The sequence below is a fragment of the Panthera pardus genome, unplaced genomic scaffold (assembly GCF_024362965.1).
Source record: "Panthera pardus isolate Hobbes unplaced genomic scaffold, ASM2436296v1 HiC_scaffold_15, whole genome shotgun sequence".
Taxonomy (NCBI): domain Eukaryota; kingdom Metazoa; phylum Chordata; class Mammalia; order Carnivora; family Felidae; genus Panthera; species Panthera pardus.
The window spans coordinates 49,595,472-49,619,473 of NW_026526710.1; the positions used below are offsets into that span (position 1 = coordinate 49,595,472).

General features: G+C 38.1%; 1 protein-coding gene across 1 annotated transcript in view; it reads left to right on the forward strand.

Annotated features, from left to right (window-relative positions):
* The window catches only part of ASXL3 (ASXL transcriptional regulator 3), a 175,687-nt gene that overhangs the window by 68,940 nt on the left and 82,745 nt on the right, over window positions 1–24,002 (forward strand). The window contains exon 6 of the mRNA XM_053902545.1: window positions 15,493–15,614. Within this exon, the coding sequence (XP_053758520.1) occupies window positions 15,493–15,614 (122 nt within the window). The remainder of the gene's footprint in view (window positions 1–15,492; window positions 15,615–24,002) is intronic.

Sequence of the window (24,002 nt, forward strand, 5' to 3'; positions counted from 1 at the left end):
AAAGTATGGACTTTTCTGGGTAATATTCTCAAGTGCTCTCAGTATATTTCTCCTGTAAGATGAGGGTGTTACTGGGGGTATCCGGTGGTTTTATTCTTATGTGAGACAGAGAATGCTGTTTTGTCTTTGATTGTGTTTCTTTTTTCCTGTGATCACAAGTAGTTTGATGATCTTAGTATTCCTAACAATGAAACAAGGACCAAATAAGTTATGTTCTCGTGAAACCCTTTTGAAAAGTGAGCAACCCTTCCAGAATTCTAAGGGGGGCATTTTCTGCCTCTGAATTCTGCCCATGTTAATTCATTTTTATCTTTCTCAAGACATGTGCATTATGATTGCATTAGTGTATATAATTCCTGTACTGCAGTTTTAGCGAATCTTTGTTCCACAAATGCTGCTGTACTTTTTCCTACCCTACCCACTAGTCTCACAAAGTGGCCCAGATCATGATTCAGGAGGAAGACTGTGTCATTAAAGCCTCTGTTGGTGGACTCATAGAAATCAGTAAATTATCTTTACACAAACAAATCTTAAAGGATCCTTGCAGAAATATCGTATTTCAGTAATAGCCCAAAGCCATTCATTTTATTAACGGCCACACATAGTCCCTTTGTATTCTGACTGGACACTCCTGCCCTGTAAGTTGGTATGATTTCTGATAGTCCCCAGGAGACTGATTTTGCTTCAGTGCCTATCTGATCTGCAATAGAGGTTGTGAATTAAAGTAGGAAACACAGATTCTTAATAAAAGGGCTGAAGTTAGCTTTGTGGACTTTTTTTTTTTTTTTTTGAAAACCAACTCTCACTGAATTTGAGGTCCCTATTCTTACACCTTTTGAAAACTCACCTCACCCCCATGCTATCGTTGTGGTAGTACTGTGAATTTTGACGGGGCCTTGTGGTTACAGAGAGAACAAGGCAGAGATGCACAGCAACTTTTGGCCTTCTGGAGGGGCTGCTAGATGGAGCAGACTGTTCTCCTTCAGAAAGATGAAGGGGAATCTTACTGGATTATCCCTCTTGTTGCACTACTGGCTTCAATGGGCACTTGTGTTTCCCTCTCTCCCTCTCTGTCAAACTATTGAGCTTCTATGTGTCCTGTACTATTTTCAACACTGCAGTTACAGCAGTAAAAACAAGAACAAAAAGAGACCTCCCCTGGGTCTTAGATGGGTAGAGATACAGACATTAAGCAAAATAAGTATGTAAAATGTATAGCTTCTTCAGTTCCAAAAAAGTGATATGGGGCAAAATAAATGAGATAAGAGTCAAAGAAAGGGGCACATTTGAGAAAGATCTGAGGGGAATAAGGAAGGCAGCAGGTATCTAAGGATGAAGAGTTCTAGGTGAAGAAGCAGCAATTATAGAGGCCTTGAAGCAGGAGAGTTCCTGGAATATTCCAAAAACATCAAGAGCCTAGTGTGGTTGGAGGCCAGGGTGAGCAAAGGAGAGGATGGTAAGATACAAAGTTAGAGAAGTTATGGGGCCAGATATTATGGTGCCTTGATCTTGCCTTTTGCTTTGAATTAGATGTTCAACTCTTGTAGGGTTTTGAGCTAGAGAGACAAGGAGCTCACATAGATTTTAGCAGAAGCTAAAGTATAGCAGGAGCACTAATTACAAATATATATATATATATATATATATATATAGGGGAACAAGGACAAAAACCAGAGACCAGTTAGAAAGCTTTTGCCATAATCAGATAAGAGTTTGAATAAAAAGAGTAGCAGTGGATATGCTGGAAAGTGATTGGATTCTGGATATATACGAAGCTAGATCTAACAGCAGCTGCTAAAATTAGTATGGCTGTGACATAAAGAAAGGAGCTGGAGATAACCCCCAAATTTGAGTGTGAGCAGGTAGAAGAATTAGCATTATCTTCAACTTAGATGGAAAATCTGCAAGAGAATTAGTTTAGGAGACAGAATTGTTGATAGGGAACTCAGTTTGGGACATATTAAGTATGACCTTCATTTTCAACACCCAGGTGAATGTGTTAAATAATTGGATTTATCAGTCGTGGATTCATGGGGAAGATCTTGCTGGAGATACACGTGTAAAAGTGGTCAGTTTATAGATGATATTCAAAGATCATAAACAGATGAGATCACCAAAGAACTGAAGGCAGATAGAAGAGAGAAGAAGCCCAAAGACTGAGCTCACGGGCACTTGAATTTTAAGAACTTGGAGAAATTATAGGAAATAATTACAACAAATGCGACTAAAGATAAATGGATAGAAGAACATGTCTGTCCTGGAAACCAAGAGAAGAAAGTGTTTCTGGGGAGGAAGCACCTTAAATGTGCCAAATGCTTTTGATGGATCAGCTTATAGTGAAGACTGAGAATAACCATTGGATTTAGCTTTGTGAGGTTGGTGATGAACTTGGCAATGACAATTTCTGTCCACTGCTGAGACTGCAAGCCTGAGTGGAGTGGTTTCAAGAGAATAGGAGGACAGAAATTGGAGTCCCCAAAAGATGATTCTTTCAAGGATTTTTGAGATAAAGGGAAGGTGTGAAATGGGAAAATGGCTAGAAGGGAAAGTGGAATCAAAAGAAAGTTGTTTTGGGGCACCTGGGTGACTCAGCCAGTTGAGTGTCCAGCTCTTGGTTTTGGCTCGGGTCATGATCCCACAGTTTGTGAGTTTGAGCCCCGCAGTGCAGAGCCTGCTGGGATTTTCTCTCCCTTTCTCTCTGCCCTTTCCCCCTTCTCTCAAAATAAATAAATACATTTTTTTTAAAAAATAAAGTTTTTTTTAAAATGAGAGATAAATATTAGAATAATTCTAATTATTCTAGATAATGAGGATATTGAGTTGATATCCTCAACTGGATGAGGATGAGGAGAATCCAGTTGAGGAGAATTTGATAATGAGGAAGGTGACCTGTGACCGTGTGCTTGATTAGATGAGAGGAAATGGGATCTATTAAATGGATGAAGAGATTGGCCTTATAAGATTGTTTGATTTGGTGTTCTAGAGAAAATGAGTTAGAAGGATAGGTGATGTGAGTGGAATGCACGAAATTGAGGTTAGGACGATATTATGGAATTTATGTCTGAGATGAGAGGAAAGAAAGAAGGGGGCTAGGTTTAAGGCTGTCATGAATGGTTAGGCAGTGTGCGCCCTCTTCAGAGTGGCCTGACTGAAGGGACCATTATCAGTGGCTGAAATTCAGCAGCCCTCTGTTTGCTCAGCCTAGTGCTATGGGATGGAGCTGGGTCTCCTTGGAGGAAATGTTGCTTTTTCTTATTTGCACAAAGACGTAGAGGCTGGTGGTAGCCCAGGTGTAAAGTATTAGAGAATCATCTGTGTGGATATTGAAACAGGCAATTATGTTAGAACTAGCACTGAAAGGGTGTGACATTTAGGAGTTAAAATCTTCAAAACATGAAGAGGGGTAACCCAGGAGTTGGTAGATGAGTGCAGGAAGGAGCGGTAGTTGTTACTATGGTCTCATGGAGTGAGATAGCATGCTGGAGGCGTCTAATAAGCAGCAAGGGGAAACAGAGACCACCTATCCCATCTCCAGTCCCAGTAGTACAAGATGTATGGAAAAGTGAGGGACTTCTGCCTGAGAGGCTTCCAGGGAAAGTGGCAGTGTTCACTGGAGAGAGTCAGGTTTTGTTGTAGATCCAAGATGTGAGTGGAATATTCTGAGAAGAGATGGAGGTTAATGGGAGATTTTGCTAAATGACTAATTCGGAATTTCAGAAGAAACAGTGGGAGGGTTTTAGCGGCTGGAAAGGGGTGGAGACAGGGTGAGAGCACTCAGCCAATAACCAAAACAAAGCAGGATGAGTAAATTCCCCTAATTTGAAATGTGGATAGGTACTTCACACAATAACACATACCCACACATCTCCAGCTAATGTGACCGAGACTAGATTTTCTGGTTTCTCCTTTGAAGTTGCATTAGAGAAATTGCTTTGGGGAATCACTGAACGGACAGTAAACAGCTTATTTCCTTGAATATTCCTTGACTTTTACACTTTTGCATCTTATGGCAAACCACAAATGCTTCTTTTAGGATAACTATATTTCCTATCCACGTAAATACCATATTCTTCTGTTTATATCCCACGAACCTTGCCAGACCTAGATATTGAAAATATGAATGCCTCTAAGACCCAGCCTCTGTAAGTTGTTTACATGTATATGGTTTAACCCTCACAACATTCTTAGGAGATAATTAGTCTTTCTAGGCTCTGTTACTTTTATTTTTCTCTTCCTTCCTTCCTTGCTTGGAAGGAAAGGAATCTTTCTTTCTTTCTTTCTTTCTTGGAAGGAAAGGAATCTTTCTTTCTTTCTTTCTTTCTCTCTCTCTCTCTCTCTCTCTCTCTCTTTCTTTCACCTGTGAGAAGACAAACTTAGGTATGTTAAATATCTCATCCAAGTGGTAAGCCAGGTAGATGTATGTGACACCAAAAGCCAGGCTGTAACCACTGTGAACTCTCTTGGAATCACAAGGAACACTAACGGCCAGGAGTCATTGCTACAGTTTGCTTTTCCAACATTTGTTTAAATCTATTCTGATTATAGACTTGAGAATTTGACAAAGAGGAACCCCTGGCTTATCCAAATTAAGGAGTAGGGTATCACATGATTTCTTACAAATTGATAGTAAAGTCCTGAGCCAGCTCAGGTGGTTTCCTTGCTGAATCTGTTTCTAATACATATTTGAACCAGAAGTTAGAATGGATGCAAGTTCTGCACTTCTTACAGCTGTACAAATATACTTTGAAAATATAATCAGAGAGTGAAGGTGGGGATGTGTGGACCTGGGAGCCAGGGCAGAGGGGAGAGGGGGAGGGAAAGGGGAGGGTCCCACCATCTGGTTTTTTTCTTCTCCTCTCTCATTCCTCCTTTGGGATGAAAGAGCCGGAAGTGTTGATGTGAATAATAACTATCAATCGGTAACATCGCCTTGTGGCAATCCAGAGAATAAGCTATTATAGAGTTATTTCAAATGAATAAAGATCAACTGACATCCACTGCACCATTAAAGGGGGTAAGCAGAGAAATATTTTTTAAGTATTTTTAATATATTTTAAATTTGTATTTGTTTTAAAAAGCCCTTACAAAAAAGTGGTAATAAGAAATCTTAGCAGCTTGATTCCAGTCAGTAATATTTGAATCTTTAGATTTGAGATAATAACAGTAATGCTTTAGTCCTCCTCTTGCAGTCAGTTGGCCAGAGAAACATTCTTATTAAATGGGTGATCTTTTGCCAAGGTATTTTGTTTTAAAGTTCTGTTGAAAATTTTACAGAGTGGCAAAAGTGGTATATTATCGATTATAGAATTTACAAGACACAGAACTATAGTTACGTTTCTTTGACTCCTACTAAACAGTTTGTCAAGTTAATAAGAATTAGACATGCAGACTCAAGAAGGTAAACTCTTCAGATTTTACAGGCTTTAGCTATAGAGATTGAAGAGTGATTTAGGTGAATCACTTGATATATCTTTGTTGACAACCCATGACCATTTATGCCAATATAAGTATAGATCTATGTCACCCAAAGAAAATATTTTGAATTTTATGGGCTATTTTAGTCAGAGATTTATGGGTATATTTGTGTCTGAGTTGTTTTCTGAGGATAATACATTGGTATATCATGAGTTTGCTCACACATATTAAGTTGACTTACAGTGCATTGCTGGCTGCAGAACCCATACATATTTTATATGAAATGATCGTATCACTACAGAGCCTTCACTCTCTTCACCTTCTATTTATAACTTGTTATTAACAAGAAAAAAATGAATTTCTCTTTTCGTGGCCCTAATTTATATTGCATGTTTAAAATCAAAAGCAACCATCCTACTATTTAAAAGGAAAAAACTGGAGAATGTACAATTTTCATCCACAGAGATCAAAAAAGGTTCTGCTTGTTATTAACCCTAATGGCTTTCAGGGAGGAAGCAGCACTCTAGCAGGGGAATTAGTATTTTAAAAGTCTCTATTTAGGAGAAAAATTATAGAGAACATATATCCTATGTTTTAGCCCTTAGATCCCAGGGTAAATAATGATTCCAACATTTGAAGAATTTTATATGGTCTTTTTTCATTATTCTTTATGGCCAGCTTTATAAGTGGGTTTCTGATTGTATGATTCTTGGCAGAGTTGTGTTAACTTAATGAAACATTATTCAGCTCACTCTTTGTTTTCGTTGGCTCAGAGGCCACAGTTTAAGGGGTCTTTTTTCAGAAGTGAAAAGTGCTTTAAGATGGCCTGAAGTGTGTGGATAGGATCTCTGTTGAGACATCAATTACATACAGATGAGGAGCTTCCTGGAGGAAGTGAGAAGTGTACTAATGAAGCTGTAGGTGCCCTCAGGGAGCAGTCACACTGACAGTTTATCAGTGACAATTTTATATAAGGGGTTGGGGAGAAGAAAATGAGGGGACGGTGGAGCTGTGAAGGCAGTGTCTTGAGCAACTTTGGAAGATTTTGCTAATGTAAGTGGTGTCTTTTTCCTTGTGGTGGTATTGGTCTGGTCTTGCTGGAGATTTTTCAGTAGCTAGTCTGTGATTGCTCCTGTGTGGTTTTACATAGGATAGCCTCTGTGTTCATGATTAATTTCTACCTGACAGCCATTCCTAGAATGAATCTGGCAGATGAGGGAATCTTGCAGATGACGCTTTCAATGACTGGACCAGGTCTCTTGCTTTTCTTAGGTTAAGCTAATTGGTCTTCTCTTTCACATTTCTTTTTCCTCAACAGCTTTGTTAGCTCTTGGAGACACCTGTTCTACATTGGTGGCCTAGAGAAACTTAAGTATATGAAAATTATATTGTTTTAGTTACGTATGGAAGGAAATACGGGGGAAAGAGAATACTCTTCACAGTCAGAAATGACCATTGGCAGGATATCAAGGCTCCTCTGCCTCCTCTTTCTTATTCTTCCTTCTCTCATCCCAACCCACAGCATTCATGACTTCGAGTTCATGCAGCCTGGCTCTCAAGCCAGCATTTGACTTAAACCAGTCAATTCAATTAGACATTATTCTAATAGTAAGTGTCCAGAGGGATAGGAATCTCTCAGTCTCCTTTATATTTGTCTCTTTGTTGATAAGCTTTAGAGTCAAGAATTTTTTCCTTATGCTGATTTTTTTTTTTTTTTGCTTTTAATTAAACTCATTCCCTGTTGTTTTTTTAACTCTCTGGTGATGGAGAACAGCTGAGCATCATCTAGACCCCACCCCCTTCATCTCCTCCAAATAACTTATCCCAGCTCTTTTAAACATTACTTATGGATACTATTTTTCATTTCTTTTACCCATTAGGGACTTCTTTTTGTTACATACTTCCCCTTGAACTGTGGACTTTGTTCCTGTATAAATGGATTTTGGTCACTTTTAATAGCCTAGAGTCATGGAAGAAAAGGAAGTTTTCTAAGTGCAGATAAAATGACCCATTTAAGTGTACTTTTCCCTTCTTTTCTCATGCTATGAGAAAAGTATTTCATAATATAAAGATTGGAAAGAGAGTATGATCTCATAATAAAAGCAAACTCCCTCTCAAATAAAACCAGAATTAAAGGTATTCCCTCAGTTACTCATATTAACTAGTGAAGCTTCTATCTGATTTATTAGTTTATAATTAGTATATAGGAACAAAGCACCTATTCTTTAAAGAGTAAAGCACTTTTTTTCATTGATGCCAGATTATCCATTCTCTCCTTTTTAAAGCAACAGTGTATAACCATTTCTCAGCAAACCACCTCGGTGCCTTATCTAGCTCCCTTTTTATTGTGTACTGGAGTTATCTTTTATGTGTCAAAGTATAAAGTACTTAGTCGTGATGCCCACGAGTGAAGGAAACATTTACCCTTGACCTGTACCAACGTTTTAATGATATTCTCCCTGCCTGCTTCTTGATATTTCTCATTTCCTAAGTGGATTTTGCTGTATTTCTGTGTAGATGTTTCAAGAACCTTATACAGTGTAGAAGATCACAGGTGTTGTGTAGTGTAAAAGAAATAGCTTCTACTGTTTCCCCCCCATTCAGGCAGCTCATTGTGTTATTATTCTCCCTAATTCTGAGAAAGGAATTTATATTGGTTCTGTGGTAGGAATGGATTAGGTGGTGAAAGGCTAGTACCTATAGAAGTGCTTTTCCTATTAAATCCTTATTTCTGGTTTGAGTTTCTCTTTTGACTATAAAGGGATATTTTTTTATGGATATCCAGAGATATTAGTGTAACTGAAAGGCTCTGGTGATAAATTGAGTGCCCATAGAAGGGATTCCCATAGTTGTACCTTCAGTGCGCAAATGTTCCTCCTAGTTACCTGTGGAGCTTCAGTGTCGTGTCCAGGGCAAACCGAAATATCTGTGAACCATTTACAGACATTGCAATGAAATTGCCGTCTGTCCAGTTCCATAATATCAGAGGAGCATCACTTACAGCCTATGATATCAGCCTGATTACATCTTGTTGGAGCGTGTTGTCACTGATAGACATTGCTAGCGTTATTATCATATGATTCACCATTCCCTTTGTTTTATTTTGCTCCCTTTTCTGCAAACCTCTTCTGACTAAAGAGAGGGCATTTTTGAGCTAATGATACAGTAAAAATTTCAGTTATATTAGCTATATCTTACTCATAGATGATAGTGCAAATATTATCAAGTATCAATACCTACAGTGTTTAGTAGACAATTTCTCCCTTGAAATTTTCTTAGGGAAAAATTGCTGTTTCCTTTATTTTATTGCTAGTGTTTCTCTATCTAATTGCTGGCCTTTCTTGGCAACTCATACACTTTGAGTTTTGTCTTTTATTGCAATGAGGGAAGTTGTTTAAATCCAGATATCTATACCCATCTTGCAATAAGGAATGCTTTTAGAGAGGGGAGTTCTCCTTAGTCTGGATCCAAAAATAATTAAGGAATTACCTCTTCTCTGAAAGAAATGGAGTCAAATGGATGTGATTTGGGGGTCAAATGGATTTGCCTGGTCCTCATTAAGTTATTTAAAAGTTTTTGGCATGTATTTTGTTGCCATGTATATCTGGAACGTCTGATATGAACAATTTCAAATGTAAGTATGATACATAAAACACACATAATCCAAACATAAGCTTTTTTTATTATTTGTCATGTGGGGATACTTTTGAATTATTTACTTACCGATCTTTCAGAGCAAATTTTAGTTATCACTGGTAGGTTTTCGTACACTTGGTTTTCCTCACATAGAATTAATATTTTTATATCCTTGTTCTTAGAAAAAATACATTTTTAAAAAGCTTTATCATCTCAAAGTCAGGTGTTGGGTTTTATTCACTGCTTTCCCCCTGCATTTTAAACAGCGCTTGGCGTGAAGGTGTTCAGTAAAAGTTTTGCGACCAAATGAATGATTCATAAATAAGCTTCCTCTAAGACTTCGTTCTCTTTTGAAATGTGATTGAATTCTAACCATGTGTCACTGTGTTATCCCTAACATACTCTGTGCTCTTCAATTTAAATTGTTTATTTATAAAACCTGTATTAAGCTTATAGTGTATAGCAGGATTATTTCTACAGAAAACTGTTTTGATTTGAGAGCATCTAGTTTGATCAGAAAATTGAAAGGGAGTAATTGGAGGGAGAACTGATAGAAATGGAATGGATCAAAGGCTGCTTGCTCTTCTTCCTGCCTGAGTTAGACCTTCAAACACCAGTTACCTCTGATAGCCTATTACTTACTGTGTGGTTTAGTGGGATACAGCAATTAATATCTTTGTTGCAGTGACTGTATTGTGCACAGATCCTGGTCTGTGTTGTAGTTCTGCCCTCCTATAGCTCCTGCCATTTTAAGTAAGCATTGTGATTTCTAATTTTGACTTTTAAATTATCTTTATTTTTATTCCACTATGCAAAACCTCCAAACTGTGACTTTCCTTTTAAAATAAGGCAACAAGTAAGGATGGCAGAAGGGAATTTATCTGCATTGAATGGCAGGTCATATGACTTTCCACTGACCTTCATAGGATGTTTTGTGGTTTGGTTTTCATATTTTCCCTAATTGACTTTAGGATAATTACAAACAATTTCCTAAGATAAAAAAAAAAAAAAAATTCACTTCTTGTATATGCTTTTCCATAACAATAAACTGTACTTTGCTGACATCCCCATTCACGAATTCTTATTAAAAGCCATAATTGGGGGTGCCTGGGTGGCTCAGTTGGTTAAGTGACCTGACTTCAGCCTAGATCACGATCTCACCATTCCTGAGCTTGAGCCCCACGTTGGGCTCTGTGCTGACAGCTCGGAGCCTGGAGCCTGCTTCACATTCTGTGTCTCCCTCTCTCTCTCTCTCTGCCCCTCCCCCGCTCATGCTCTGTCTGTCTCTCTGTCAAAAATAAACAAACATTAAAAATTTAAAAAGCCGTAATTGAAAGTTAACATTAAAAATAGATACTTTAGATAAATATAATGAAAATCAAATTTCACAGTTTAGTGTAATAAACTTTTATAGATCAACTGCTCTGTGCCTGTCTTTGCACATAAGTAAGTCCTGAGTTGCTGAAGCTGTGGGTGGTGAGGCAGGCAGAAGCACCAGTTGCGGTGAATGCCATGAATTCATACACTAAGTTCCAAGGAAACATGGAGGAAGGAGGAGTAAGCCTACCTCGGAGACTGGCACAGTCAGGAAGGCTTTGGGGGAAGCTGTTTGAGTTTGGTCTGCCAAGGTGAATTTGCTAGGCGAAGAGATGGAGAAGGGGATTCGAATGACGAATGATTAGAGCAAGCACAGTAAATACAGCAAGTCACTGTGTTCAGGAAATACCACAGGGTCTCAGTTGGCTGGATCCGAGACGATGGGAGTTGGGGAGGCAGACAAGATGTGAAACTAGAAAGAGAGACAAAGTCAAGGTTGCATTCTGTTTTCTCCCTTCTTTAGGTCTCGGTTTAAAGGTCGAAGCCCTCCTGTACCCTTTTCAGTGGATTAGTAATTACATTGTGGGGAGAATGTCCTATACCTTCTCTCTGTCACGCAGCTTTAAAAATAGGAGCCCTAACCCGTATTTTCTATTCAATTTCATCTTCAAGTTGAATGGTGAATGACAAAGGGGAGAGAGGAGGACAGCATGGAGACTCTAGAGTCAGAAATCCAGTCTTGCTGGCCAGTCACCAGTTAGTTGCTCCAGCCTTCAGGACTGTTTCATGATGACCTGTAATCCTCCCTTTCTCTTTGCTCCTGAGCCTTCTAAGTAGAATATTTTGAATGAGGGCTTTGGGAATGTGAGTGTTAGTGAGATTGGAAGTGGTTGACAAACAAATACTGATAATCTCATTACCTGTTTGAATTTAAAGCTAGCAGATGAGCATTTAAGTATGTCTTTGGCTTTGCCTAGTTTTGGCAGCCAAGCAAATCGTAGACAGAAATAATACTTCTGTACCTTTTAAAAAAATGTCTTCTTGTCTTTGGTTTTTCCACCTATGGGAAGGGCAGGCAGTCTTGGAGGGTTTTGAGGTATAAATCCTGACATTCATTTTGTGATCATGCCAGTGAAGTTAGGGGGAAAAAAATCTGCATTCGTTTTTGAATACCAAGAACATATCACTTTCTAAGCTGCTTGTCAGTGTTTGATATTTATTGGATAAAACATCTGCCCTAATTCTTCAGTTTCCTGGTTTCTGTTATAATTTCACATACAAGGGATTTCCCCTGGTCCTTCCTTTAACATTAGTTTTTCTTTGGCTTGTATTTCATAGGCCAGGCTCAGTCCCTTATATAAATATTCAGGCAACTGTTTAAAATGAGCCCTGTATTATTTATTTATCACATCTGTTATTAAGAAAGCTGCAAGAATTAAAAGTGAAAACCGTGTGTTTTGTCAGAATATGAATCTGCGTGAACCTCCACAATCCAGCTACTTAGTGAGTGTTTTTCGATTCAGCCACCCTCACCAGATACATGGCAGAAGAATGAATAAAATCCTCATATGCGCGTGCTAAGGGTCTATTTTTGTCAGTGCACACATATACACACACAGCACACACAGGCACGTACACACCACACATGCAGGTGCATTGTTTGGAGCTTATGGATGCACTGCATTGGGCATTTTAGTCTTTCCTGTCTTTGTTCATTTTATTCTTGATGTTTTTCCTTAAAAATAAGGTATTTGGTTTTTTTAACCCAAAGGAACACTCACTTAGAGATTTTATTTTCTATTTTATTTACTTAAAAAAAATTTTTTTTAAATGTTTATTCATTTTTTCAGAGACAGAGAAAGCGTGAGCAGGGGAGGGTCAGAAAGAGAGAGGGAGACACAGAGTCTGGAGCAGGCTCCAGGCTCTGAGCTGTCAGCATAGAGCCCAAAGTGGGGCTCAAACTCACGGACCGTGAGATCATGACCTGAGCTGATGCTTAACCGACTGAGCCACCCAGGTGCCCCCACTATTGTATTTACTTTTTTAAAGATTCTATAATTATGTTACTAGAAATAAATAATTAGGGGAAAAAATGGTTTTGTCCCAGGAGATAGGAGCAAGTTCCAGAAGAGGGGATCAGGGAGGAAATAAACTATATAGGAAGGAGTCCTCATGATGCTTCTCTCGAGTGTAGGATGGACTGGAAGATAGAGCAAAATAGAATTTAGTGGAAGGAAAATGAGTCATTTTGAGAAAAAAACTTCGTAGGATTCCTTGATGCTGTTTCGTTTTATCGCCCTGCCCTCCATCTGAAATTCTGGGCTTTAAGTTGAACAGAATCTTCCTTTTGGAAGCACAAAATACATGTGAATCACTATTGACATAGTGCAGTAGTGAATTTAAATCCAACAATGCAATATATTTTCTGATACTGAAATAGGTATCATGATATTCAGTGACTTTCTAGGTCAGAGAGAAATAGAGTGAGTTGTAAGGTACCTGTCATCCTCAGGAAGGAGAGCTGTGTACTGCTTATTGCTGCAGTCAGAAGAATATGAGGGGAATAGCAGGCTTCAATTACATACGTACTAATTCGGTATTTGTCATTTAAAAAAAATTAAAAATTTTTATTGGGAGGGACAGAGAGAGAGGGAGAGAGAGAATTCCAAGCAGGCTGCATGCTCAGTGTAGAGCTGCATGTGGGGCTCGATCCTATGACCGAGAGATCAGGACCTGAGCTGAAATCAAGAGTTGGACACTTAATCAACTGAGCCACCCAGGTGCCCCAGAATTTGTCATTTTTTGATCCTGCCTCACTGGAGTTTACCTTTGAAAGACTTAGGAATAAAAGTACTTCCTAATAAGCAAATTGGTAAATTTGTGTAGATGTTCAATATGCAGAAGCATTCTCCTGTTTTCCATAAATTCCCTAAAATCCAATTCCCTAAAATCCAAAATCTGCGTTTTGTTCTCCTTTTTAACTAATCAGTAAGTTTCCATTTGTCTAGGTGGAAATACTACTCTAAGAACGTGAAGTAATGAAACGCATTTGTTAATGCCCACTTTGCTTGTGGCTCGGCTTTGAGGCCCGTGTAGTTGGCATCATTTGACCTGTTGGCCACATTCCTCTCAGTTCCCGGTTTGTTACACTTCATAGAGACCTCAGAACATCGAAAAGACCATGTGTATAATCACCATAAAAGTCAATTTATCTTTGGAATGTAAACCGATGATTGATTTCTAATCTTTCTTGAGTAAGATTTGGCAGTGTGTTAAGATTTAAGTGATCATTTCAGGGAGAAAAACCTAGGAGACATAGTTCATGCAAGCAGTGTTATAAAATGTTTCTTAACTACAACGTTTAGAGTGTTTTAAGGAAAAATGTCGTATGGTATCACCTGATCTTTAATTCAGGGGCTTCTCTGACTCCATCCATGGGCAAATACTTTTGCGTCTTCAACCCTAGTACTCTCTGGGCCGTTCGCTCTCATGTTTTTTCATGTCGGTGACTAAATGACTTGATCTCCCTGCCCTTATTAACTTCCTGTTACAGCACTTTCAACAGGATGCAACTAAATTAAACTTCTTTAGACACTAAGTTTTTGCATCAGTTGTGGGGCTTTGAGGCCGAATATTTTAAGTGGGAAACTATGGGTCTGGCCCAGGCTCCCATCTCTGCTATTTTGTTGGCTGTGATACTATTGACAAGTAGTTGAGCCTCTCTAAGCTCTAGTTTTCTCTCTCAAAAACAGAGACAATGCCTTTCCATCTTGCAAGGAAGCAGCAAGGAAGTGGCAAGGGTGAAATGAGATCACATATGTAAAGTGCTTGGCATTAATAACTAACAATTATTTCTTGGTCCAAAACTTGTTCATTTTGTTTAGTAATCAGTACCTTGATTAATTTCTGTATTAAAAAAAAACTTGACTAATTCTTTTTTTTCCTAACATTCTCTTTCATGAGCCACATTTTTAATTTCTAGGCAGCATGTGCTTGAGTCTATCTAAAGCAGCTTTAGTGTTCTCAACACTATGCACGTGCATATGCTTCCATTTTTGACTAGAACAATTTTTACTCCTCCACCTGCCTCTAGAGCTCAGGTCAGAATCCTCTCAAGTTACTGTTCCTTGGAAATTTTCTTGGATTAATGTTAACCCTGGTGCCCTTAAAAAGTCATATTTTGAGCTTTTCCAATATGTTCTCAAGTTATTTTTTTCCATCTAACTTCCTCTTGCCTCCTGCCTTTGACATGTGCCTCCATTCTGCCACTAATTACAGTGCTTCCTTACTTTGATTTTCCAAATAGCTCTTTCCCCTCTGTTGTGCATAGAAAAGGGCCAGCGTCCGTGCTGCTGCCGAAGTTACTCAGTGGTTGACCTTCTCTCTCGGGTGGAAGGTTTGAGGACTGAAGAAGAGTTCTAGCTATAATCCAGGCATCATAGAGAAGAAAGTGAATGTGGGCCTTTGTCACCCATGACAGCAAGACATTGGCTCTTCTGCAGCCTTTTTGAAGAAAATGTCCTCTGTAGAATAGGTGACAGGAAAGCTTGACTGTGGTACAAGTGGGCAGAGTACGTGGTAATCTAAAGAGGGCACGGTTTCCTTGAACACAGTTGTCTTAAATTGACATCCAGAATCTCGGATTTTATTTTTCCTTCTCCATGGTAGATGTCTTGGCCCATAGGAGAAGGTAAACGTGTCACAGTAGGCCATAGAGTCTGTAGAAGGAGGGCTGGTAAATTGAAGAACAACATGGAGGTTGGTAGATTTGAAACAGTTTCGTTAGTTTACATTGTTTCTTCAAAAATACTATGCATTGCCCAAGTCTTGAGGCACATGTTATGTTTTTCTTTTTTATGTCCACACAACAGCCCCATGACATAGAAATTATCATCAATTAGTGGGTAAGGAAACGGAGGTGTAGAGAGGTTACATGAAACTGTGGCCACACAGTTGTTAACCGATTTCTTCTCTCAAATCTAGATACTCTTCTTTTTACTGTGCTATTTGGCTTTATTTTAGGTATCCATTCTCAATTGGAGAGAAGCTCCAAGTGAGTTAATTACAGTGGGTATAAAAAAAGGAATTCAAATTAGTAATATCATTATCTCTCTGTGTCTCTAGTTTGTGCAAAGCAGGTAACTGATGAAGCATCTTCCACTCGAGATTCAAGCCTTGCTAACACAGCAGTGCAGAGCAAGTTAGTGTCTTCCTTTCAACAACACACCAAAAAGGCTCTTAAACAGGTAAGAGAGCTGGCATTTGTTCTTTGTTCTACCTTCTTAAGGTGTTATGTGGAGAAAGAAAAGTAGATAAGAACACAGCAATCAGAAAGCAACAGACGTGTCCTACGTTCAACCACTTCCATAATATTCTCACACTAATTTTACTCTATGCTGAAAACTAGGAGAGGCTTGGCTGAGAACTTCGATGTAAAAAAGAAGAGGGAAAATGTCCTTGGAATCATAAAAACTTATACTAAGATTTTCTTGAGTAAGGTTTATAGTAAACATACTGGGTTCATAAATGCATTGCATATGTTGAGAATAATGCCTCTGTGGTCTCATGTCTAACTGATAGCTGATGTAAAAAAATAAATAGATAATTTCTTTCTTGTTACTGAGATGCATTAAGTTACAAATAAGAAAAACAGTAATTGTGGCTTACTTTGAGCAAGAATGTCCATCAGTGAGTGTTTGGTTAATTTTGCAGTATCATCTTGATATTACATAAGCAGTCTTGAATTCTGCATCCTTGCCCTGAGATGGTGATGGGAGGGAATGGTTGTAAGATTGGCCTCCAGGCTTTGAGATACCCTGGCTTGAATTCTTGCAACTCTTGGCAAGACACTTTTCTTCCCTGAATCTCGACTTTCTTCTCTAGAAAATGTGGAAAATAATAGTACCTTTCACATGGGAATGACCTGAGGATTAAGTGAGGTGAGAAGTTGAAAGCACATGGTACAATGAGTGACCCGTTATAGTCACTCAGTAAATGTTAGCTATTGCTGCCACACTGGCAGATTCTGAATTGTGTGTGCAAGAGGAAAGGAGATGCCGTGGTTAGATGGGGACATTGCAGGATGGTAATACTGTCAGTAAGTGGAAAGCTTATGTATGTGGCTGTTCATGTGAAAATTCATGGCTTTCCCTTGTTTAACTGCTTTTCTCTTACATCTCTTACATATTTTATTTTGATCTTTTTTTTTTTTTTTTTGAGAAGGAGAGAGAGCCTGAGCAGGGCAGAGGGAGGGAGGGAGGGAGAGAGAGAGGGAGGGAGAGAATCTTAAGCAGACTCCATGTTCATTGTGGATCCCTACATGAGGTTCGATCCCATGACCCTTGGATCATGACCTTAGCTGAAATCAAGGGTTGGACACTTAACTGACTGAGTCACCCAGGCACTCCTGTTTTGATCCTTCTGTGACAGCCCCCTCAATCTCACCTCCTTCAGGCCCTTACCAAGTCTAGGAAGAGAAGTATCATTCTAGAGATAAATTTATAACAAGGAAAGAGAAATCGTGTTTGTTTGTTTTTTATTTTTTTTAATGTTTATTTATTTTTGAGACAGAGACAGAGCATGAATGGGGGAGGGTCAAAGAGAGAGGGAGACACAGAATCCGAAGCAGGCTCCAGGCTCTGAGCTGTCAGCACAGATCCCGACGCTGGGCTAAAACTCACGGACCGTGAGATCATGACCTGAGCTGAAGTCGGACGCCCAACTGACTGAGCCACCCAGGCGCCCCGAGAAATCATGTTTTTTAAATAAAGTTAATTTTTTTTAAGTCTCACTAACCAGTAAAGTTCTTAATAGTCATATCCAATCTCCTAGACTTAGAATGTCTCCATGTACCTTCTCCTCTACTTCAAACAAGGACACTTAGGAAAGAAACTCAACATTTTTGTACTGAATTAAAATTACTTTTCTATTCTCTACTAATTATCGAAATTGCAGTATTTCCTTTCATTGGTATTGTATTTAAGGTAATTAGTGTTGCATCAAATAATCTTTGGTGAGCTTGCCATTTCTGTCTTGTGAAATGTTTTAAATCAAAGAACAAAATTGAATTCAGTGTTGAGATCCCTTTTTAATTGATGAAATAAAGGACGGATGACAGGGAAGTCTGGGAAAAGGCTCATTCAGGCAGCAAATAGGATGCAGATAATAAAATACTAACCGGGATAGAACAAAGGATGTAAAGCTGAATACTGGTACTTGTAGCACTTAAGAAACATAGATACAATCATAAATGAAAGTCATACTTTTGAAGGGCAGTGATTTAAAAACTATGTACATTATGAAACATCCCTGTGTATGAATGTAAAGATAGAGATTCAAATCCATGTATTGTTATGTCCCATTATTTTTTACTTTCTTCATTTAGGTTTCATATTACTGGAACATGTTTCGTATTACTGGAACATGTTTTGCCATTACTAAAACATTTTTTAACTTTGAGTTAGTGTTTTTGTTTTGCTGTAGAGCATGTGCTCATGGGAACTGCCACTTGCTTGCTTAGGATTTAAGCCTTGTTTTAAGAAACCTGTCCTGTAAGCTTCTTCATGTCCTAGAAGAGTATTAATTTCTTAAGATTTCATATTATATAACCAAATAGCAAATTAGCTACAGTGAGAATATGGCACAATATGTAAAAGATATGCTAATGTTAGATTAATAATCAAATTCATATTGGAAATACATTTAGAAAAAAGCTGTTCTTGCAGAATTTTGCCCAGATTCCCTGTAATTGCTGAATTTCTTAAGACAGCATTTCAAAAATTGACTGAACATGAAGCATTTTAAATTGTAGCAGCCTCAGCAAATTTGCAGCTTTCTTTTCTTTTGGATAGTTGGATGGCTATGACCAAATAGAATTCGCTCTAAGTGTATGTATGTGTGTGTGTATATATATATACATATATATATATATATATATATGTATATATATACACATATATATGTGTGTGTGTGTGTGTGTGTTTTCTCTACTTGTGAATATGTTCTTGTGTGTATAAATGCATGTATAAGTCATAATCTCATGAATGCAGGGCCAGCTGAATGACCCTAATAATAATTACATTAGCTGATATTTACTGCTCTGAATTCTAGACATTATGCTCTGCATTTTATATATACTATGTCATTGAATCCTTATAGAAATCCTTTAATGTGTGTACTAGTATTCCCATTTTTCAAATGAGGAAAATAAGGCCCAGAGACTTCAGCTAACTTGCCCACAATTGTCCAGCTAGTGAGTCTGGGAGATGATATTTGAACCCGGAATCATAGTTTTAGATTCTTCCCTCTTAACGAATACTGCCTTTTAGCATATGGTATGTAGTATGTAGTATGATATCCAAGGACATTTACATTCTTCAGTATTTGTATAATGTAAGGAAAGCAAGACAGCAAAGTCATTAATATTATTTTCGAACACAGACTGCTTATGCTCAGCGTCAACACTTATAATGGTAGACACTCAACTATATCAAATATATAGCTCTTTTTTTACCAGAAGTATATTCTGAGTCAGTAGGACTCTAGTAATATAAGTGTATATTGGCCCATGTAGAATCTTAGAAAGAAGTAGGTGGAAAAAAAGAAAATAAACAAAACCCAGTAGCTTTGTAAGACTAAATGTAGCAAAAAAAAATAATAATAATTTAAAATAAGCCTTCATGCAAACTAAGCCAGACATGATTTCTCAGATCTGAGGCCCTGTCTCCGCCCCCACCACCACCCCCACCTGAAGCATGTTGCCATAGAGAGTGGCTCTTGTACTTCGCAGCACTCCGGGTTGCAGTGTAATTATAGGCTGGACGATAGGGAGGCTAGAATGTCCCTTGCCTGTTGATACAGAATATTGTCATTGCTCCTAAATATTTGGGTCCCTTTTACTTTCTAATCATCAAAATGTTAGTTAGCATCATATGTTAGATACAATTACCTGAATAATATATTGTCATCTCAGTAGATTATTTTTTTCTGAATAAGCATATTCCAAATAAAACATATTCAGAAGCCTCTGGAGAGTAGCAGATTGCTGACTATTACCTTGTTCCCTGTCTTCTTTCCACCTTGTTTTTTTTTAGTTGTAATGATCTTAAAAAGTATGAAATGATTAGATTTTGAATTTTAAAGAAGGATAATTAAGAGAGATTAAATTTTGGAAGTTTTTAAACAGCAGAATCAAATGTAACATTAAGGAAGGATGAGTCTGTTATGGGATGTAACATGGTGCAGAGTAGAACCTTTCTATGCTGTTGCTGTTGTTTTATTTGAGTTCCTTCATTATTTAGGGTGGTAGAATTTTTTCATAAAGTGGCAGTTTTAGGCAGTTTTTCCCTCTTCATATCACAAAGCAGATATGGTCTTGGTATTTTGCTTTAGCTTTATATGTTTGACCACTACTGTGAAATTCCAAAGGTTATGTTGCGCGATGGCAGTTTCTGAACATGGGCGTTGACATTTATCATACTAGCAACAATGCAAGTTGGTGGTGCCTGACACAGCCAGCTGTTTTGTATGTGTGTATTTCTAATTATTTTAGCATTCACAGCGTGTGGTATTTTCACATTTTTCAGTAAAGGACTTATTGCATTCAGTGCATTCTTAAGTTACATTGTTAGTGTTGTTTCTCTATTCAAATAAAGCAGGCATTACTGGTTTATGCAAATTCCAAGTGAGCGCAGAGCCTGTGATTTTAGGTTTTATTTTATTTTTCATTAGAGTAAAACGAGAACCATTCAATTTTTTTTAGAGTTATCTGACAAGCCTTTCTGTTTACAAAATGAAATGTTTATTTAAAGGCTTTTTTTGGGTCCCTTTTTACAAGAGAATATCACAATACATCTCTAGAGAAAAGGATGCTCAGTCAGCATCTTTTGATTTCTTTCCTTTTGCTTAAAGCCAGAATTGTAATTGATGTATGATAGGATCTTTACTTTTCCCTGACTGGTTTAGCTCTGTTTGTTTCCTGTTATGTTTTCCCTTAGAACTTACTTAGAAAGTGAGTTCATTTCCAAGTTGAAGCCTGTTTTTTGTTTTTTTTCCATACTGAATAGTACCTGGAAGTATTAAACTTGGTTGGTGCCATGTACTCTGTGTAGCTTGGGTGTGTTGGACATTATATACGTGGACAGCTGAAAGGTATATTCCTTCATAGTAGACTCATTTACACTTGCCATCTTCTTATGTTTTGATAACGTGTGTTCCTGGCTTTGAAATTACAGGGTTTAAACTTGTTCAATGAGATATTCCATTAGCATTTCAAAGTATAGCTAAGACTTGGTTAGTTGGAAGTACCTCAATGATATCATCCCCCTAAAATGAATCAAGACTAATATGTTAAGACATTACATAATGTCAGTGTCAAAATAATGCAATGTTATAGATTGATCAACAGGGCTGCCTCTAGCTAATTGAGACCTTTGGTGTGAAGTAGAAAAAGCCACCTTTTGTAATTTATCACAATGAAATAAAATCTCCCTTTTAGGGTACCCTTGTGAAGAACAAACCTCCCACCACCATCTAAAGTGACTCTCCTAGTCTCATTTTCTTAATCTATTATGTGGCTTTCTATTGTCCAGGCCTTGGGATATCCAAATTTAGATAATGATAAACTAAGTTACATTTAACTTCTGTGATATTTGTAGCAGAGTATAAAACAGGAATTTTCTTGTTCTTCTGGAATTTTAGCTAAAGCTCAAAACTGAGGACAGTGGGATACACGTATACCTGTTGTAAAGAGAGTGCCAGACACAACCTCAAAGGACTTAGTGAAAGAAGCCTAGACGGCCCTTGATCATGGATCAATAGTTGATATAAAAAAATAGCTCAAGATTTATTTGGAGGAGTATTAACCAAGGAGATTTTATTAAAGTGTATAGAGCTCTGCTACATCCTCTCTCTTGGTGAAAGGAGGCACAGTCTAAGTGAGAGAAAGACTCGGACAGAAACATTCATGAAGGATGGGATTTTATATGTATGTATGTATATATGTATGTATATGTATGTATGTATGTGTATGTATGTATGTGTATATACATATATATGTATATATGTATACATATATATATTTCTCATTTATATTTTATATGTTTATTTTTATTTGTATTCACACACCTACATATATACATATGTACATACACACTTTTACATGTAGGTGTATATATATATATGTGTGTGTGTGTGTGTGTGTGTGTGTGTATATACATATATAGTTATAACTAGATGATAAGTACATAGGTAATGTTATCTATATAACTAGATAATGTATGCCATCCAAATCTAGCAGTTGGCCTCCTGCCTCCCCAAAGATTGTAATTCTGTGACTGTGGTAATACTGGATGAGACAACTTTGACCTATTATTCACCTCCTTTTCAACTCCCAATCCTGGGGAGCCCAGATATGGAGGAAGAAAATGGAGGAAGAGTAAAATCAGGAATCTGTTAACTAATGTAGTTTTTGACCCGAAGCATTGGTGTGATCTGGGAGAGCAGAAAGAAGGCTTTATAGTCAAACTCATGTTTTTAAGCCTGAAAAATGAGACTGTGTAAATACTTGAAGATGACCCGAAAAGCTGTATGTTGTATGTAAAGTATTGTCCAGAAATGGAAAAGGGAAATTGGTCAGAACACATATGAAGGCAACATTAGGAGAATAAAGTTATTTCTTGATTGTTCCATGCCAATCTCTGCCTTTTGAATAAACCAGTAATATAATTTACAGAGAAATAGATGAGAGCTTTTCTATTTTTATTAAAATTATTTTTATGAGTTTTTTATTTACACTTAGTAAATATTTACTGAGCACCTAGTATAGCCCATATCATCTTCTAGTCACTGGGAATATGTTAGTGAACAAAAAAAAGATGAAAATCCTTGTCTTTCATAGAGTCTGTATTCTAGGTTGGGGAAGAGAAGAGAAAATGACATTACACAGTATAATATACTTTCCATGGGAGGAGAATAAGGCATAGTGGGTGTTGGGGATGGAGAATATGGTGGGAAATGCAGTGTAAGAGTTTGTGACCTGAATGTTTGTGTCCCCCACATTTCATAAATTGAAATCTTCGATTTGATGGTATTTGAAGATGAGGTCTTTGGAAGTGTTAGGCCAATAGGGCCGTGCCCTCCTAAACGCGGTTAGTGTTCTTACAAAAGAGACCCTACCACAGTTCCCTAGCCCCTGTCTGCCTCGAGAGGATACAAAGAGAAGCCCATAGTCTAAAGGAGGGGCCCTCACAGGTTCACACTGGCACTGTGATCTCAGGCCTCCAGCCTCCAGACTGTGTAGAATGAATTTCTGTTGTTTACAGGTTACCCAGTCTGTGTTACCTTGTTCTAGCAGCCCAGATGGGCAAAGGCAATGAGTAGACTCAAGTATATGAGGAAATGAACCATTCAGATGCCTGAGGGAAGAGCGTACATGCACAGAAAAGAATTCATGCAGAGGCTCTGAGGCAGAAGTGTTACTGGAGTGTTAAAGGAACCTTCCCTAAAGGGCTCAAAATGCTCAGAACTGCTGGGAAGCTTGTCCAAGGTGTGGGGTGCAATGTACTGCATGCAGTGGAGCCTTATAGATGTATGCCGAAGAAGTGTGTAAAGACAGAGTACACTTATTTCTTGGAAGACACCCAGTGCTTTCTCTTTGCGAGGCCTCTTTCACATCTCCAGTGCACAAGTACCAGTGTGGTCACTGTAGGCTGTGGGAAGAGACTGGGGTTGTACAGCTGCCTTTTGCTTTGGCCATAAATCCCCTGTTCCTAATAAACCCTTGGCAATCATTTCGGGGAATTCTTTTCCATTTCTGTAATCTTCCTAGTCTTTTTTTCCAGCTACCCTGGCTATTTATTCCTTGAACCGCCAAAGAATTTTCCTGATAGGGGTCTCAATACTGTTTTTTAAACTGATTGGAGATTCTGCCATCTTCACGTGGCTGGTTCTTCTTGTCATTTGGATTTCCTCTCAACTGTCACCCCCCAAGAGGTTTTCCTTCCCACCCCAGTTATTCTCCCTCATCATCCTGGCATAATTTTCTTAGTACTTGTGTGTGTGTGTAAAACTATGATGTTTATTTTCTGTGATTCCTTGTCAGTCTTTTGCTAAAATGTGAAATAATGAAGACAAAAATGTTTTTGTCTTATTCATTGCTATGGATCAGCAGTGCGTATACCGGACTACAACAGTAAGTCCTCAAAAAATGCATTCGTTACAGAATGAGTAAATTAGATAGATATAATTAACATTTATTGAATATTTACTATGTGCTACAAATAGTGTTAAATATTGTTCTGTGATTTCGTATTTAAAACATCTTACCAACACTGTTGTCTCTGTTTTATAGGGACATTTTGCCCAAGTAATTTACCCAGCCTTACTCAGCTGGTTAGTTAATTCTTTCTCTGCCTCTGCAACCTTGCCCTTACCCAGTGCACCACACAGTCAGTAAGATGGCTCCGCGCCAGTCCCTGTTCCTCTACAGATCCTCACATTATAAGCCCTCTGCTGGGCAGTGGTTAGACTCATTTATCTGGTGAGGTGAGGACCATTGGGATCGGTGCGTAGTAGGTCTCGAAGGTTGGTGCCCTCAGCCCGAGTTTAGCTCAGTCATCTTTGTTTTGTCTGGTACA